Genomic DNA, 17822 nt, shown 5'->3' with positions numbered 1-17822 from the left:
CCCCCCCCCCGAGGAAATGGTGGGCATTAAAATCGCCAAATAACAGAAGTGGTGGCGGTAAGGAAGAAACCAAAAATGCAACTTCTGGATAGATAATGCCTGAGGAGAGAGATACAAAGAACAGATTGTATACCACTTATTCAAGTGGATATAGGCTGCAGTGTAATGTAGCGAAGTATGAACAAAGAGCTGACTGTATGAAATACCAGTGCATATAAGAAGTGCACTTTCATTAAAGGTTCCATCGGGAAAAAGGATCCGATGAATATAATATATCATAGCCCAAGATGGGATGGATAACAGTGGAGCTTAATTTGGGTTCTTCTAAATAAACACAAACAGGGCAAAAACTGGGAGAGCAACACCTGAAGCTCACCCCAGTTACCTCTGAGGTTGCGGATATTCCACTGTAAATAAGCCATGATTTGCAAAGAGAAAGAAAAAAGATATCTGAAGGTAGAGGTATCTATGGACTAGTAGGGTTAGAAAAGCCCACATGTGGAGGCAGCGGAAAACTTAGGCAGCGAAGGATTGGGATGCTGCAAAGAAAAGAGTTGTGTAGACAGAGAAGACTGAAGAGGAGGAACAGGAGATGGATTGGTGTCCATCAATGGTCTAGTCTCCTTAACCCTTAAACTGTCCAAGCAGATCTACGTTTACATGCGTAGTGCTCCCAAATTAGATTACGTTTTTTTTCATATTTTCAAATATAACAAAAAAAAAGTAGATCAAATTTTTTTTTTTTTTTTTTTTTTACACGTTTTCAAATGTAAAAAAAAAAAAAAGATCTGCTTTTTTACATACTTTCAAATGTTGAAAAGCGTAGATCTATGTTTGGACAGTTTAAGGGCTAATATATTCTGAGAGAGCTTCAAGTGTTTCAGAGGACAAGGACATTGTATGTGGTACAATATTGAAGATGGAAGAGGGCGAGTAAAGATCAGGGTGATGATGGACTGTACCAAAGTAGGGGGAGGGGACGAAAGGGTAGAAGCAGCTTGGGAGGAGACAGGAGAGGAAGGTTCTCTATGAGGAGGATGAACCTCCACACTCTTAACAGAGCCAGTTAGAGGTGAAGAACCAGGTACAGAGACTGGGAAGGAAAAATATGCAGGTTGCAGAAGGGAAGGAGGGGCTAAATGAGATTTTAGCAATGGGGATGTTTTGGACTTTGGAAAGGGGCATGGGGAATAGGTGTTGTACGAGGTCTTGTAGACAAACTTGTGAGTGAGAAGAGGAAGAGGCGAGAACAGAATGAGGTGCCGAGGTAGGGAACTCTGAATCCAGGACAGCAAAAGAATTAGAGACAAGGGTGACTTGAAAGGGTGACCACAGAGGAGGCTGCAGAAGTTGGGACCCCAGAGATGAGGGGATGTTTAGTAACTCGAGAATAAGAAATACGGGAAAGTCTCCCTTGGAGGCATAGACGAGTGCCATAGTACATATATGGGAGGCCTTCTGCCTCTGAGAACATTTTTCATGCACTTATAAATTTTGTGTCTACTGTATGAGAAGGGGGTTGCAAAGAGGCCCCATAGCAGTTAAAGCTTCAGGACCCCAAAAATTTAGGTTCACCACTCTCTTACTGGCATAGAGGAATCTCCTGAGGTGGGTGAACAGTACAGAAGTGGATAAATGGTTTTGCATAAAGATCACTAGCAAAGAGTGATCATATCTGATCAAATGTCAAGTGTTCAAACAACCAGCATTTTTCTAGGTACATGTACTAATACAGTGGTACCCAGAGTTTCGAACTTAATCCGTTCCAGGAGCTAGTTCTGAAGTTGAAATGTTCAAAACTTGAAGCAGTATTTCCCCACAAGAAATATAAATCCAATTAGTTTATGCCTGCTGTCAGGAGGCATGACAAAATAGTACTTCAATATGACACTATTATCAACTCTACAGCTTATTTATCTATCACAATTCATCTAATATGACAATATAAATAACAAAAACCTGATATACGCTCTAGAATGAATAAAATATGCATGTCATTACGTACGTGGTGGCGGGGCAGGACACAGTCGCGGGCATTTTTGCTCCAGCTGTGAAAACTTCCCATTCTTTCCTCCTACAGATGTGTTAGTATGAGAGAAAACTGAGTTTGCAATGCTAACTGCATTAGATCACCTCTTTCATAAGAAAACCATTATGTAGAAATGAAATGGTGTATGTACACCATTCACATATCTTGCAGAAGATAGGCTTTAAACTCCACAACTTGCACCTATGCTGGCATGCAGAACACTATTAAAAATCATTAAGTGTGTTATTAGTCATGAAGATGCCATATTAATAATAATAATAATACAATAATAATCACTCTGAGGTGCCTTAAATGTCATAAAACGTTAATATGGACATTTTGCTTAATCCATCTATGATATTTTTTCAAAATTATACAACACTACCTAAATTATAAACACTACCTAACATATAAAGATATAAATTAACATAAATATGACACGTTTTTCCAGTCAGCTTGACGCAGTGAAAAAAGACCATTCATGTCCAGGCTGGTATCAACAACAACTGGTTTGTTTACTAAACTCAAACATGGGGGTTACATATCCACCACACTGATACCTACCTACCTTACCGTTCACCTCGCACCCTATATTAAAACTACAAATATTTTAAGGTAAGTAATGAGTGTATTGTATATGCATTTTATGACTCTAGGGCACTTTAAATGCCTAGTATATAATGTAATGTTCACTCAAGCATAAACAAAGTTAGACTGGCTCATGACGCCTGCGTGGGGATGCGGGAAGGCAGACAGGTCTGGTATATGGTTCAAAACAAGGCAAGTTCGATACTCAGGACAAAATTGGTTCGAAAAAAGCAGTCAAAACTCAAAGCATTCAATAATCGATGCGTTCAAAACTCGGGATTCCACTGTACTTTCCCTTACACTGGTTAAGTTTTAGGCAGGATGCTCTCAACTTTCAGGCATAAACTAAGAACTAATATTTGTAATTTATTAAAAGTATGCACCAAAACAAAAGACAAAAAAAAATTTAATTGCATGGTACATGAATTATTTGTAGCATTTAATTTATGAACAGACTTAGGCAGTAAAAAGTATATATATATATAAAAAAAAAACCTGGTTTCTAGTTTTATGAAAATAAAAGTTTTAGATATTTACCCCTGGTAACCCTCCTGCTTTTAACCTTATGAAATAGCAATGTCAACCTATTTTTTATGAATGGTAATCTTTTGACAATGATAGCATTCCAAGGCATAATGGGTCAACTTGCATGAAGTACATTAAAATGCAATCCTTAAGGGCCATATTAATATTGGTGATCCTTGACAAAGAGTCCAGCCTCCCCAGCTGCTCCAGAGCACGTCCCAGCCGAATACTTTCCTAGAGCTGCTGCCCCATTGGCCTTTGCTCTCTTCAGCAATTCAGTCTGTCCTGCTTTTACATCCTTGCCACTCCATGCCTTAAGAGCTGAAGCCTGTAGGGCTCTCCCAAAACTGAAGGTAAGAGCCCAGGGTTTCTTGCCAGCAGTGCACTTGTTTATGGCATCCAAATGCACTGTGGCTTCCTCCTCAGACTGGCCACCAGAGAGAAAGCAGATGCCTGGCACAGCTGCTGGAACAGTGCGAGACAAAGCCAATACTGTTGCCTGTAAAGTTGGTAAAATACCACATTAAAAAAACTGCTGCCAGTAAAACAACTTAACCAATGGTTCACTATGACTAAATAATGCAGCTTTTCAAACAGACAAATATTCATAATTTACCGTAGCAGCCTGCTGTGGTGTGTACTTTGTGGGGCACTCTTGACCAGCTAGTACCATGTTGGGTTTAAGTAGTGTTCCCTCCAGGAAGACATGATGATCATTTAGAGCCTTGTACGTAAAGGCTAATACTGTTTCTGTCACCTTCTGTGCTCTCACCAGGTCGTGAGACCCATCCATCAACACCTACCAAATTTAAGAGCAGTTTTAATCTGTTGTACAATATTGATTTACTAATTGTCATAGACATTGTATCACCCATTATTAATAGTTAATAGTAGCTTTCCAGTTAGTTATACATTCTTAATCCTTCATTAGTCATACAATTGCAAACATCAAGCCTGATATTAACATCTTAACATACATGATCCTAATAATTTTTATTACACTGCTAGTCAAGCCAAGACACTACTCAGTGCCAACAATAACATAACAGTATTCAATTATAATGTCAGATCTAAGCAAACACTATGATGACCTCCTAGCACTACTCAGTTCTCTAAATGTCAGTATCATTACCCTCACTGAAACCTGGCTAAAATATGATCTTACAAACACCTATGCCATACCTGGCTATACGGCCATACACAATTGTAGGAGAGATTAATTAGGAGGTGGCACAGCCATATACTACACCAATGAACTTGAATGTATTAAATCTACTTGCACTTGGGATGAATATGGGAGAAATCAGAATGGGGGCACGTCACAAGCAGTGTTCCACAGGGGTCAGTGTTGGGCCCCTTGTTCACAATTTACATAAATGACATAGATGAGGGAATAAATAGCGACGTAAGCAAATTTGCTAACGACACCAAAACAGGCCATCCAATTCATTCTGACGAGGACATTAGAGTACTCTAGGACGATTTGAATAGACTGATGCAGGGGTCAGAAGTGGCAGATGCAGTTTAATATAGACAAATGCAAAGTTCTAAATGTTGGACAGGAAAAATAACCATGCCACACAAAGTAAATAGTGTAGATCTTAATATTACCGATTATAAAAAGGATTTAGGAGTTCTGGTTAGAAGTAATCTGAAACCAAGACAACAGTGCACAAGTGTTCACAATAAAGCTAACAGAATCCTTGTCTTCATATCAACAAGTATAGATAGAAGTCCTCAGGTTGTTCAACTCTATATATCTTTGGTTAGGCCTCATTTAGATTATGCTGCACAGTTCTGGTCACCGTATTACAGAATGGATATAAATGCACTGGAAAATGTACAAAGGACAATGCATCAGAAATCTTCCCTATGAGGACAGACTGAGGGCCCTGAATCTGCACTTTCTAGAAAGGCATAGAATTAAAGGGGATACGATGGAGGTGTATAAATGGAAAACAGGAATGAATAAAGGGGATGGAAATAAATGGTATAAAATACCAACACAATGGAAATATAAACACACATGCAGTATGATGTGATCCTTTATTGACAATGAAGGATCACATTATACTGCATATGTGTGAATAAAGGGGATGTAAACAGCATGCTAAACATACCTAGCCTAGACAGGACTTGCAGCAATGGCTTTAAGCTGGAAAAAGCTAGATTCAGGAAGGATATAGGAAAGCACTGGTTTGGTAATAGTTGTGAATGAGTGGAACAAGCTCTCGAGTATCGTCATAGAGGCTAAGATGTTGTGTAGTTTTAAAAATAGGTTAGATAAGTACGCGAGTGGGCGTGGGTGGGTGCGAGTTTGACCTGACTAGCTTGTGCTACTAGGTCAGATGCCAAGCTCCTTCCTTAACCCGTAAACGGTCCAAGCAGATCTACATTCACGTGTAGTGCTACAAAAGTAGGTCTATGTGTTTTTTTTTACATATTTTCAAATGTAACAAAAAAAAAAGTAGATCAAAGTTTTTTTACACATTTTCAAATGTAAAAAAAAAAAAAAAAGATCTACTTTTTTTACATACTTTCAAATGTTGAAAAAACGTATATATACATTTGGACCGTTCACGGGTTAAGTGAATGTGACCTGACCTGACTAGGCTAAGCCATTGGCTTAAGCCTTGCATGGGCCAGTAGGCCTGTTGCAGTGTTCCTTCTTTATGTTCTTATGTACTTAACACCTACCAATTACTCAAAAAACTCTTCAATAATTTATGACTGCTCAACTATTTGATCATTTACTTCAAACTTAAAACTGTTTCAATTTCAATTGCTTTAAATTGTGCTAAACTGTAATATTTCATTACTGTAAATTGTGCTTGATAATTGCTTAACTATACATATAATCACTTTCTCAAACTTAAAATGGTTTCAACTTCATTGTTTTAAATTGTGTTGAATTGTAATATGGTATTATATACTATATCAGAACTAATTCTTCTCTACCTAACTTATTAAAGCCACATAGCTCAAACTAACAGAATATTCAATTTACTTGTATTCATTGTAACTCACATAATGACCATATGTACAAATTACAGCAATGTAGTGCCCTATTAATCTTAAGTTAGTCTAAAGTTTTCCTGAAATGCTCTGCATGTAAAAGGGCTTTTGGCATGTTTAACCAACTGTTTCACTCCTCTGTACAAACATGTATCATGCTAAAATAAAAATATTAATGGCTTGACAAAGCTCCTGAAGAGCAAAATGTTGCCACAATAAAAGTCACATTAGTTGCATTTGTTTGCCTAGAGAGGGTTCCGGGGGTCAACGCCCCAGCGGCCAAGTCCGAGACCAGGCCTCATGGTGGATCAAGGTCTGATCAATCAGGCTGTTACTGCTGGCCGCATGCAAACTGACATATGAACCACAGCCCAGTTGGTCAGGTACTGACTTTAGGTGCCTGTTCAGTGCCTTCTTGAAGACAGCCTTGGGTCTACTGGTAATCCCCCTGATGTATGCTGGGAGGCAGTTGAAGACCCTTGGGCCCTGGACACTGTTGTCTTTTAGTGTACTTGTGGCACCCCTGCTTTTCATTGGGGGAATGTTACATCTGCTGCCGAGTCTTTTGCTTTCATAGGGAGTGATTTTCGTGTGCAGGTTTGGTGCCAATCCCTCCAGGACCTTCTAAGTATATATTATCATGCATCTCTCTCACTTGCATTCCAGGGAATACAGATCAAGGACCTTCAACCGTTCCCAGTAATTTAGGTGCCTTATCGTAATTATATTATTATTAATATTCATATTCTGCAGTACAGCAGGGGCTACTTACAATGCAGAAATTTTGATAAACTAAATTTAAATAAACCTACCTCAGGTTCAACAATGGGAACAAGCCCATTCATTTGGCAAATTGAAGCATAGCGAGCAAGAACATTAGCATTTTCCAGCATACCAAGGTAACTTGGACTATTTTGCCCAATTTTCAGGACACATCGCCACTTTGCAAATTCACAGCCATCTGCTTTGTATTGAGCACATCGCTTTCCTAGGTCATCCAGACCCTGGGTAGTACTCTCTCCCTCAGATCCCATCAGAGGCACCACACCTTTGTCCACCTGTCAAAAATAATTGACAAATTACTTAAGGAACGATTATGGTAAATGTTACAGATTTCTACTTTGCTCAATCAAGATTTATACACCAAAACTTTAAAGGTACTAAGATGTACAGTACCTTTATGCCAGGAATGATGCCCAACTCCTTTATGAGGTCAACAAAAGGGCGTCCATCATCAGTCTTTTGGTAGAGTGTTTCATGGAAGAGAATCACACCAGAAATGTAGCTGCCTAGCTCCTGTATAAAAAAAAAAAATACACTGACCTTTTTCCATTGAGTAAGGCCGACTCAAAAGAAACCCTTTTACCGACATTCACTCTTCCCAGAAGCATGACACATCATAGCTCAGATGACCCTCTGAACTGCAACATCACCACACCATCAGAGTGCAGACAATACTTTTCCTTTCCAGGACTAGCTCAGATAACTGTTTCCTTGAATCTTTTCATAAATGCTACATTTATCACCAACAACACATCAAAAAAAAAAAAAAAAACACTTTCTTCCAATCGCTAACATGTTCATGCAAGCCTGTTTGATATCCAATCCCCCTAGCATTCAAAAACCTCCCTTTCCCTCCAACCCCTCATGGAAGACCCCTATCCCTCATACCTTCACTCCAGTTCAGTCATCCTAGTTTGTTTCAGCACATTTAAACCTTTAAACTGCCTCAACCTCTTTTCCACCTTCTGAATAATATTGCTGGCAACCTCACACCAAATTTTCAAGTTCCAAATTCTCTGCACAATTTTCACACCACACATTGCCCTCAAACTTTTATACAAGATACATTTTTGTATAACTGCCATCTCCTTCCATTATAATAAATTTAAAATATTAGCAGTCATTAGACTGCTAATGTTTTAAGTAAGAGGTTCACTGGTGATTCTGGGGCCTGGTCAGTCCATCAGCCTTGGAGAAATAGTTTTTGAGGTGATCAATCCCTCAATGACGCCTGCAATATATTCTCTATTTGACTGAAGAAGCCTACTGTGAAGGCAAAACGGTTCAATCAGCAATCAAGATACCGAACTGCTGTCACTGTTACTCTTCACACTCCAGGTAGATTCCAGGTGTCATATAACACCCAAGCCATGGGACATTTCAATTGCTGGTTCACTTGTCTACACTAAAGAATAAAATTACTTAAGATGTGTATGGGTATACGAGAATAAAACAATTTACCACTTACTAAAGGCTACAGAAACTACTGTAACCTGGTTAGTACCCTCAGACTTAAGACAATAGACCTCTGTTCCCCACTCCATAGCAAATGTAATTTTCTATTAGTCTAAGCCCTGCAAAGTTATTTTATTTGCGCACTTTCAGTAGTAAATTAATGTACACTGTATAATTAAACCACAGTACAAGGACTAATTTAAAATTACCAACGACCTTTTAGTATACCTATACTTTTCCGGACAAACCTTTGGTTGTTTTTCAAATCTGACCTTGTCTGTAGTGAAGAGGAGCTGGCGATACTTGCGACGATTATCTTCAGTGTTCTCCAAGCCGATGTCAGCAAGTCTCTTTCCCATTGTGCCTGTAGATTCATCAGCTGCCAGGATGCCCTTGCCAGGGGCCACAATGGCATTGGCAATACGCTTCAGCTGCTGCTGGAGTTCAGGTGTTGGGTAACTGAAGTAGGTAGTCATTGTGACGGTTCTGCCAAAAAAAAAAAAAAAAAAAAATCTTATGTTGATTTTGGGATGCTGAATTTAAATCTGAACTTAGTTATGAGCCAATACGTATTCTCAGTGCAATCGAGTCCCCCACGGTGAACCATTTCACCAAGGAAAAAAACTTTCCTGATGCAGGTCTTAAGTCATATCTGACCAGGGCCTTCCGCTGGCTTATTTGTCCACCACCATTAAAAATTTATTAGATGCAAGCCATCAATGGGAGAGAAACTTGACGCCACTGGGGCTGGAGATTTTAGATTAGATTTTTGCCACCCTACCTGAAAACTAGAACTGCAGACACATTCATTACCTTCAAAACTACCATTAGAAAACATCTTATCTCCCTGATACACCCAGTCAACTAATTACACGAATACCACCTGGTGGTTCACACACTCACTCACCCATTTGACCATAAACAGAAATATCAATCTCAATCTTAAAATAATGAATCCTAACTAGTCATAAGTTGGCCTGTGATACTCCAATACTGAAACTATGTATTGTGCCAAAACAAAAGCATTCACATTGCTAAACTCACAAACTATTTATAGTCACTTAGCCATAGTACCAACTTACCTCATAATTTGTAATATTTTAAAGTTAAGAATTAATCTAAGTCTGCCCGAAATGCCTAGCCATGCTAGGTGTTCTAGTGGCCCCCTCTGTAATTAGTATTTTACTACATGTAAACCACACAATAACCAAATTCTGTAAACTCAGCATTGTAATCCTTATAGAGAATAAAACTTTGAATTTGAAGTGGCTAGTTTATTGCGCACTTCATATCCATCCTGTGGACGGTAGCGCAAGAGCATATGGATACACAAAAGACCTAGGAACTAGGCCCCAAAAGGGTTAACAGGTGTACATTTAGATTTATATCTACATATCTACCGTTCACTTATGTTACAAGCAATTTTAGGAAATTTTCTTAGTATACCGGGTATCTTATTTTCATTAATAAGATATCTTGACATGCACACAGGTTATTGTACAGTATCTATTTCCCAATAAATGGACAATTAAGCAGTGTTCAAGCTGGAGAGCAATACTGAACTCTCCGAAAAGCCTGAAAACTGATGTAAATGTTTGCAAGATTGTATGGAAATTCATTATTTTTATGTCAAATCTATGGCAAAAACCACATCCAGTATTAGACCCCTGTGTAAATGAGATGGGACTTTGATGACAGCAAAGAAATGAGCGAGATACTTTGTAACTTGTCATGATTGTGACCAGACCTACCTGGAGTTCATTACCTTTGTAAATTGTGAGTTCATTACCTTTGTAAATTGTGAGTTCATTACCTTTGTAAATTGTGAGTTCATTACCTCTGTAACTTGCTCAGCTATCAAAACTTTGGAGTCCAGTCCCTGGACCAATTATGTACCTCTGTAATCTTTTGACTACCGCCCACAGGATGGGTATGGGGTGCATAATAAACATATTAAACTAACCAATATGACTCGGCGTTTAGTGAGCTGTTAATCAGGCTATGGGTCGACAATCTAAATGAATTTTTTATGACACTCAAAACTTGGCTAATTCAATTATTTCTGATATAATCTGCAAGGTGTTGGGAGCAGTGAGAATCATCATCATAATCATCTTGTGCCGAGCCGTGGAGAGTATACGTTATTGTTACTCTAAGTTTTTATAAACCTACAACCATAACAATCCTAACACCACATAATAATAATAATAATAATAATAATAATAATAATAATAATAATAATAATAAAGGGGAAGAGCTAAAACCGTAGGATTATGCAGCGCCGGGGGGGATGTGGAAGGCATTCAGGCTTAATTCGGAGAACTGGAGCACAGATCCAATTCCCTAAATCAAGAGCCCCTCACCAACTTCAAGGAACCTTCTGTGAGGGGTTCCTAGCACCACAGGACTTTGAAAAAGCAATAAATGACATCCAAATGCACCCTGGCCCAGGCCTGGACACTTCAAACTCGGTGTTCATCAAGAACGGCAAGAAACCCCTTCCACGTGCATTAAATGCGCTGTGGAGAGGGGGTATAGATACGGTGGTCATCCCACAATCACTTAAAGACAGTCCCACTCCACAAAGGTGGAAGTAAAGCAATTGTAAAGAATTACAGACCCATAGCACTAACATTCCACATCATAAAAATCTTTTGAAAGTGTCCTAAGACGCAAGATAGCCAACCACTTTAATACCGATCAGTTGCACAACTCTGGGCAGCATGGGTTTAGAGCAGGGTGTTCCTACCTCTCAACTACTGGACCACTATGACATGGTCTTTGATGCTCTGGAGGACAAAAAAAAAAAATGCAGATGTAATATACACAGACTTTACGAAAGCTTTAGACAAGAGCAATCATGGCGTAATAGCACACAATATGCTCGATAAAGGAACAGTAACAGGAAAAGTGGGTAGATGGATCTATAACTTCCTAACAAATAGAACAAAATGTAATAGTAAACAGTTAAGAGGCGGCTATAGTGAAAGAGCTCTATTCCACGACGAGGCACAGTACTCTCCCATCCTTTTCCTCGTATCTGACAGATGTAAGCCACAGCACTGTGTCCTCATTTGCTGATACCAGAATCTGCAGGAGTATCGTCCATCGAAGACACTGCAAATCTCCAAGCGGACATCAATCAAATCTCGAAAAGGCCGCAGAAAACAACATGAAGTTCAATGAAGACAAATTTCAATTACTCCGCTATGGAAAACTCGAGGAAATTAAAACTGGATCGGTGTATAAAACAAATTCTAACCACAAAACACAGCGAAAACTAATATGAAGGACCAGGGAGTGAAAATGTCAGAATTTCACTTTCAAATATCACAATGTGTCTACCACATACTCTATGAAAAATTAAAGGATGGATAATGAGAACCTTCAAAATCAGAGATGCCAGGCCCATGATTATTCTCTTCAAATCACTTGTTCTCTCAAGGCTGGAATAATGCTGTATACTAACGGCCCCTTTCAAGGCAGGTGAAGTTGCAGACCTTGAGAATATACAGAAGATTCTGCAACATTCCCCCACTGTAATAAAGTTGGTAGAATTACCGATAATATGTAAAGTAAAGGGACACAAGTGCAACTAATGTGACATTTTATTGTGGCAACGTTTCGCTCTCCAGGAGCTTTATCAAGCCATTACAAACAATACATGGACACAGGGTATATATAGGCTCAGAGTGAGGTGCGATACTAGTGGTAGTAGTAGTAGTGATAAAAGTTGTAGTAAGATAAGATTTCGTTCGGATTTTTAACCCCGGAGGGTTAGCCACCCAGGATAACCCAAGAAAGTCAGTGTGTCATCGAGGACTGTCTAACTTATTTCCATTGGGGTCCTTAATCTTGTCCCCCAGGATCCGACCCACACCAGTCGACTAACACCCAGGTACCTATTTGCTGCTAGGTGAACAGGACAACAGGTGTAAGGAAATGTGTCGAAATATTTCCACCCGCCGGGAATCGAACCCGGGCCCTCCGTGTGTGAAGCGGGAGCTTTAGCCACCAGGCCACCGGGCCCTGTAGTAATAGTAGTAGTAATACAATATGGTAGAACAATTAATTCGTACATGAGTAAAAGGATATAAAAGCTATTACTTGGGTAACATAAAAATAGGTTGGACAAATATAGACTGGATAGAGGCAGCCTATTTTTATGTTACCCAAGTAATAGCTTTTATATCCTTTTACTCATGTACGAATTAATTGTTCTACCATATTGTATTACTACTACTACAACTTTTATCACTACTACTACTACCACTAGTATCGCACCTCACTCTGAGCCTATATATACCCTCTGTGTCCATGTATTGTTTGTAATGGCTTGATAAAGCTCCTGGAGAGCGAAACGTTGCCACAATAAAATGTCACATTAGTTGCACTTGTGTCCTTTTACTTTACATTCCCCCACTGAAAAGTAGGGGCGCTAAGAGACAATACATTAAGTGTCAGGGGCCCAAGACTATTCAACTGCCTCCCAGCCTACATAAGGGAGATACCAATAGACCCGTGACTGTCTTCTAGGAGCTGGTCAGGCACCTAAGTCAGTACCTGACCAGCCGGTCTGTGCTTTGTACGTCGGTTTACGCGAGACCAGCAATAACAGCCTGGGTGATCAGGTCCTAATCCACCGCGAGGCCTTGTCACGACCGGGGCGTGGGGGGCGCTGACTCCCTCAAAACCCCCTCCAGGTATGTATAATGAACTAAGCTTAGTTTATGTCATTGCATGCACCACACTATGCACAATACCTATGACTTATGTAACGTGGTTGTTCTTGAGCCTTAAATAGCCAATATATTGATCATAAGTTTTCAAAAATACTTTATGAGACTTAAAGTTCATAATAGTGATCAGCACATCGAAATTAGCTTAAAACAACCAATTTGGTTTCTAAATTGAATAAAAAGGTTAAATTTTGTTGGCTAGTGTAACAGAAGTCGTAGATTATACTTCATATCATATCTTTGGTGTGAGGGTCAATGCTCCCGCGGCTCAGTTCTTGACCTACGTAGGTAAGACCTCGTTTAGATTATACCGCTCAGTTCTAATCTCGATATTACATATGAACACCTACATTTAAAATGCAGAAAGATGAAAGCTGATCCCATGTATCAAATCTTTCCTGCGGAAATAGGCTGAAGGTACTGAATTTGCTCGTTAATACTTAGAATTTGGGGGATATGACAAATATATTAATTGAAAACAAGAATAAAGGGGCTATAAATGAAGAGCTAAAAATATTTTAACTTAAGACAATCTGCAATATTCTAATTTGGCAAATTTAGAATATGAAATATATTGGAAGTACTGATTTGTTAAGTTTTAAGAGTCGAATCAACTCCCAGGTCGAGTCGTTAAGATCAAGATTTTGTTCGGATTTTTTAACCAGGAGGGTTAGCCACTCAGGATAACCCAAGACGTCTGTGCGTCATTGAGGGCTGTCTTATTTCCACTGGGGTCCTTCCATCTTGTCCCCTAGGATAAGACCCACACTAGTCGGCTAACACCCAGGTACTTAATTGCTAGGTGAACGGGAACAGCAGGTGTAAGGAAACTTGCTTAGTGTTACCACCCGGCACGAGATCAAACCACGGATATTCAATGTGAGGCGAGGGCGTTGCTAACCAGGCCACGGGCTAAAACTTTTAGGTATGCAGGTATGAGAGTGGGTGAGGGTCAGATGGACCTGCCTAGCATGTGCCAGGCCTACTGCAGTTTTCATTTATGTTCTAAATTGTGGGAGAATTCTACGACAACTCCCGGAAAGGCTCTTACCTATCCTCTCTCACCAGGAGGGTATTCCGGAGATCAATGCCCCCGCAGCCCGGTTCACGACCAGGCCTCCCTCACGAGCATAGATAAACTACACTACTGCATTAAAAAATGAATCAGTCATACTGCTCTCATTCTGTCAAACAGGATGGGTTGCATACATTGTTTAAAAGAATAAACAATAACACAGCTGGGCTGGTAAATTTCAGTATGGCCACTAGGATATCTTAAGCATTTCACTATGGACCTAAAGCTACAGAAGCTCTAAAGGGTTCCTTCCAGTAGGGCATATTTTTCAACAGTGGGATATTTCCCCTCCAAGATAGCACATACACCACAAGGGAAAGAATTTAAGAATGTATCAAAAGTGCATAATCAGTGAGAATGCTTTATCTCGTTTGATATCAGGTACAATCACGTGCACATTACGTATAGGCTTTAGGAGTCGTTCAAGGTTACAAACCTTAAGTGGTACAGAATCTTGCCACAGGTTTCCCGTAAGGATACACCTTTGGCTGCTCTGTCAACCAAAGGAGCTGAAGCACCTGCAAACATGTGACTATGGGCGAGTAGTTGCCTGATCAATACAGAAAAATCCGAGAATTTCTGTTTTGAAGTCCTTAACATCCCCGTCCCTCCTATCTAATTATCTTGTTCAGGAAAAAAGTTTGCCTATCTCCTCTCCTGCAAAAGTTTCAAGGGACGTACGTCTATGACTACAGACACTAATTTGTCATGCTTAATGGGTTAACTACTAAATTTATAAGATAACAGATATAACCTTGGACTTCAATCATGTGCTTATAAAGGCACGATACCGTATCAGTTTTATCTAAAGTCTGATCCGCCACTTCCCTGTTCTTTCTGCAGCATGTACACTGGAAAGCTGGGGCTAACAGTCATAAAAAGAAAAATGGTCCCTATTGTCTTGAAAACGGTAAGGCTCCTTGCAGAAGTGCAAGTAAATGTCGTGCTTCTGGGTGGTTATTAAACATAACTTACGAAATTTAAAAATCTTGTTTAAGAAACTAAGTTTTTCTGGTAGCTTAAAACTTTTTAAAAGGAAAGTTATTAGATTTCAAAAACAAAGAGGGTGGACTCTCCCGGCAGACACGTAACTACTTGAAAATGATGAAGCCGTCACTTGAAAGGGACTACAAAAGTTAACTGCAGTAGTGACCTCAGGCTACCATGGAAACTAGCAGTTTATAGCTCATGTCGGGCACTGAAATTTTCTACAGCAGTCAATGAAACTGATTCTAGTACTGTAATTTGTACTTTAAATAAGGGACACTCAGTCTTAATACTCTACAAAAGTTTAAGTTTCCTTCAATTTTGATAGATTATGTCTGGACACAAAGTCCCCCCCCCCCCCAAGTGCGTTAGCACTAATTTATTTCAATTTTGTTCTTTCACTACCCCCGTCCCCCGACCGCCAGGAAACCTTATTCTAGCACACCCTTACCCGCAGATCTAGAGAATGTACAAAGAACCTTTACTGCACATTGTTCCATCAAACACATTAACTGCTGGGAACGCTTGGAAGCACTTGACTTGTACTCACTGGAGCGCAGGCGAGAGATGAATCATAATCAACACATGGAAAATCCTAGTAAGTAAGTAAGTTTATTCAGGTATACACAAATACAGTTACATAGAATTGTCATACATAGCAGCATATGTGTAGAGAACCTAGGATAACCCAAAAAAGTCAGACAGAGTGACTTATTTCCATTGGGGTCCTTTTACCTTATTATTATAGTATAAAGGTTATAATATTTTCTTATTATTCTACAATGAAGATAACATCTTATTATCATACTAAAAAGACTATCTGCTACACCAAGGTCATTAAGACTATCTACAATACGAGGGTCATTACAAGGAATAAGGTAAAATTTACACGTATGTTAGGTAAAAAATAGAAAATCATTCCCCTCCCTTTCTGTAGCTACATTCATCAGACACCTTTTGGCACTTCTTGAACTGGTTCACGCTATGACTGGCTTTGACATGTGCGGGTAGTCTGTTCCATTCCTTTATTGCTGTACAATAAAAGGTGTTTGAAGCCTGGCCACTGACTGTGGGTACTACAAAGTTGTGCTCTCTCCCCCTAGTACTATGATTGCTTTGGTTCCCAACCTTGACAAAATTGACAGCAAGATATTCTGGACATTGTTTGTGAGCAATTTTATAAACATGATTTAGCTTCAGTTGTTTTACTCTGTCTTCAACATTCAGCATATCCAACTGCTGTAATTCATCCTGGCCTACATGTTCTCTTGGTCCCAGCCCCAGGATGAATCTTACGATTTTGTTCTGGGTGATTTGCAGTCTATCTTTCAGTTTTTTTTGTCAAGGCAGAGTACCAAGAAGAGCAAGCGTAATCCATATGGCATTGTATAAGGGCTAGACATAGGGTCCTGCGAGCCTCAGTAGGTAGACACTGTGCTTGTCTATACAGGAACTTCAGTTTGGCATTCGCTTTCTTTACTACACTGTTCCCTATCAATTCTCCTGACATGCATGGGTCAAATGGGATTCCCAAATATTTTACTGATGAAACCAGTGATGGGCTCCCCATTACATTGAACATTAAAATTATTTACCCTTCTCAGTTTATGTTTCGTGCCAAAGAGAATGGCTTCAGTTTTCCCTAGGTGTAATGATAGTTTGTTGTCTACTAACCATTTGCTGCAGGACTCCAGTTCCAGTGTTAAAACATTAGCAATATCTTGTGGGTCTTTACCTGACACTAACAGAGCACTGTCATCTGCATACAGTAGGAGTTTGCACTTGACACTGATAGGCATATCATTGACATAACATAAGAATAATAAGGGACCCAGAATACTACCTTGGGGAACTCCACATGTTATCGGCAGGGGTTCTGATTCTGTTTTGTTGACTTTGACTATTTGTCTCCTGTTGCTAAGGTAGGACTTAAACCAGTCTACAGAACCTATACCAATAGCTTGAAGTTTATTACATAATATATTGTGGTTGACAGTATCGAAGGCCTTTTGCAGGTCTAAGGTTACCATGCCTATGAGGTTCCCCTTTGACATTTCAGTTCTCAGGTAATCCATCAGATTAATAAGGGAGGTGTCGGTTGAGTAGGATCTTCTAAAGCCCGATTGATAGCTATGGAGAATGTTGTTGTCATTAAGGTACTAGAGGGACTGGTCCTTAATCTGCACACAGAAATCACTCCTTACGAAAACAAAAGACATGGCAGGCGATGCAACATACGCCCAATGAGAGGTAAGGGCACCATGAGTACACTAAGAAAACACAGTAAGTGTCTGGAGCCAGTGACTGTTCAACAGCTTCCCACCAGCCGTAAGTGGAATTACCAGTAGACCCCTGGTTGTCGTCAAAAGGGAGCTGGACAGATACCTAAAGTCAGTGTCGGATCAGCCAGGCTGTGGTTCATACGTTGGGCTACGTGAAGCCAGCAGTAACAGCCTAGTTTATCAGGCCCTGATCCACCGGAAAGCTTGGTCATGGACCGGGCCGCGGGGGCGTTGATCCTCGGAATACCCTCCAGGTAGGTACTTTTCACTTATTATTATAATTAAAAAGCTCTAAACCTCCCCCCTCCACTCAACTTGCGCTCATCCTTCCCCGGAGAGCTGCA

At 39.8% G+C, this 17822-nt stretch overlaps 1 protein-coding gene across 2 annotated transcripts in view; it reads right to left on the bottom strand.

Annotated features, from left to right (window-relative positions):
- Positions 1-2970: 2970 nt before the first annotated feature.
- Positions 2971-17822, bottom strand: part of LOC128700645 (fructose-bisphosphate aldolase-like) — a 30000-nt gene continuing 15148 nt past the window's right edge. For both annotated transcript variants that reach the window (XM_070097017.1, XM_070097016.1), the window contains exons 2-6: positions 8668-8881; positions 7334-7453; positions 6970-7215; positions 3759-3941; positions 2971-3641 (exon numbers count right to left, since the gene is read on the bottom strand). In XM_070097017.1, the coding sequence (XP_069953118.1) occupies positions 3303-3641; positions 3759-3941; positions 6970-7215; positions 7334-7453; positions 8668-8871 (1092 nt within the window). In that variant the 5' untranslated portion in view covers positions 8872-8881 and the 3' untranslated portion in view covers positions 2971-3302. The remainder of the gene's footprint in view (positions 3642-3758; positions 3942-6969; positions 7216-7333; positions 7454-8667; positions 8882-17822) is intronic.

Source organism: Cherax quadricarinatus, chromosome 56 (assembly GCF_038502225.1).
Source record: "Cherax quadricarinatus isolate ZL_2023a chromosome 56, ASM3850222v1, whole genome shotgun sequence".
Lineage (NCBI taxonomy): Eukaryota > Metazoa > Arthropoda > Malacostraca > Decapoda > Parastacidae > Cherax > Cherax quadricarinatus.
This window is presented reverse-complemented; position numbering and strand designations above follow the sequence as displayed.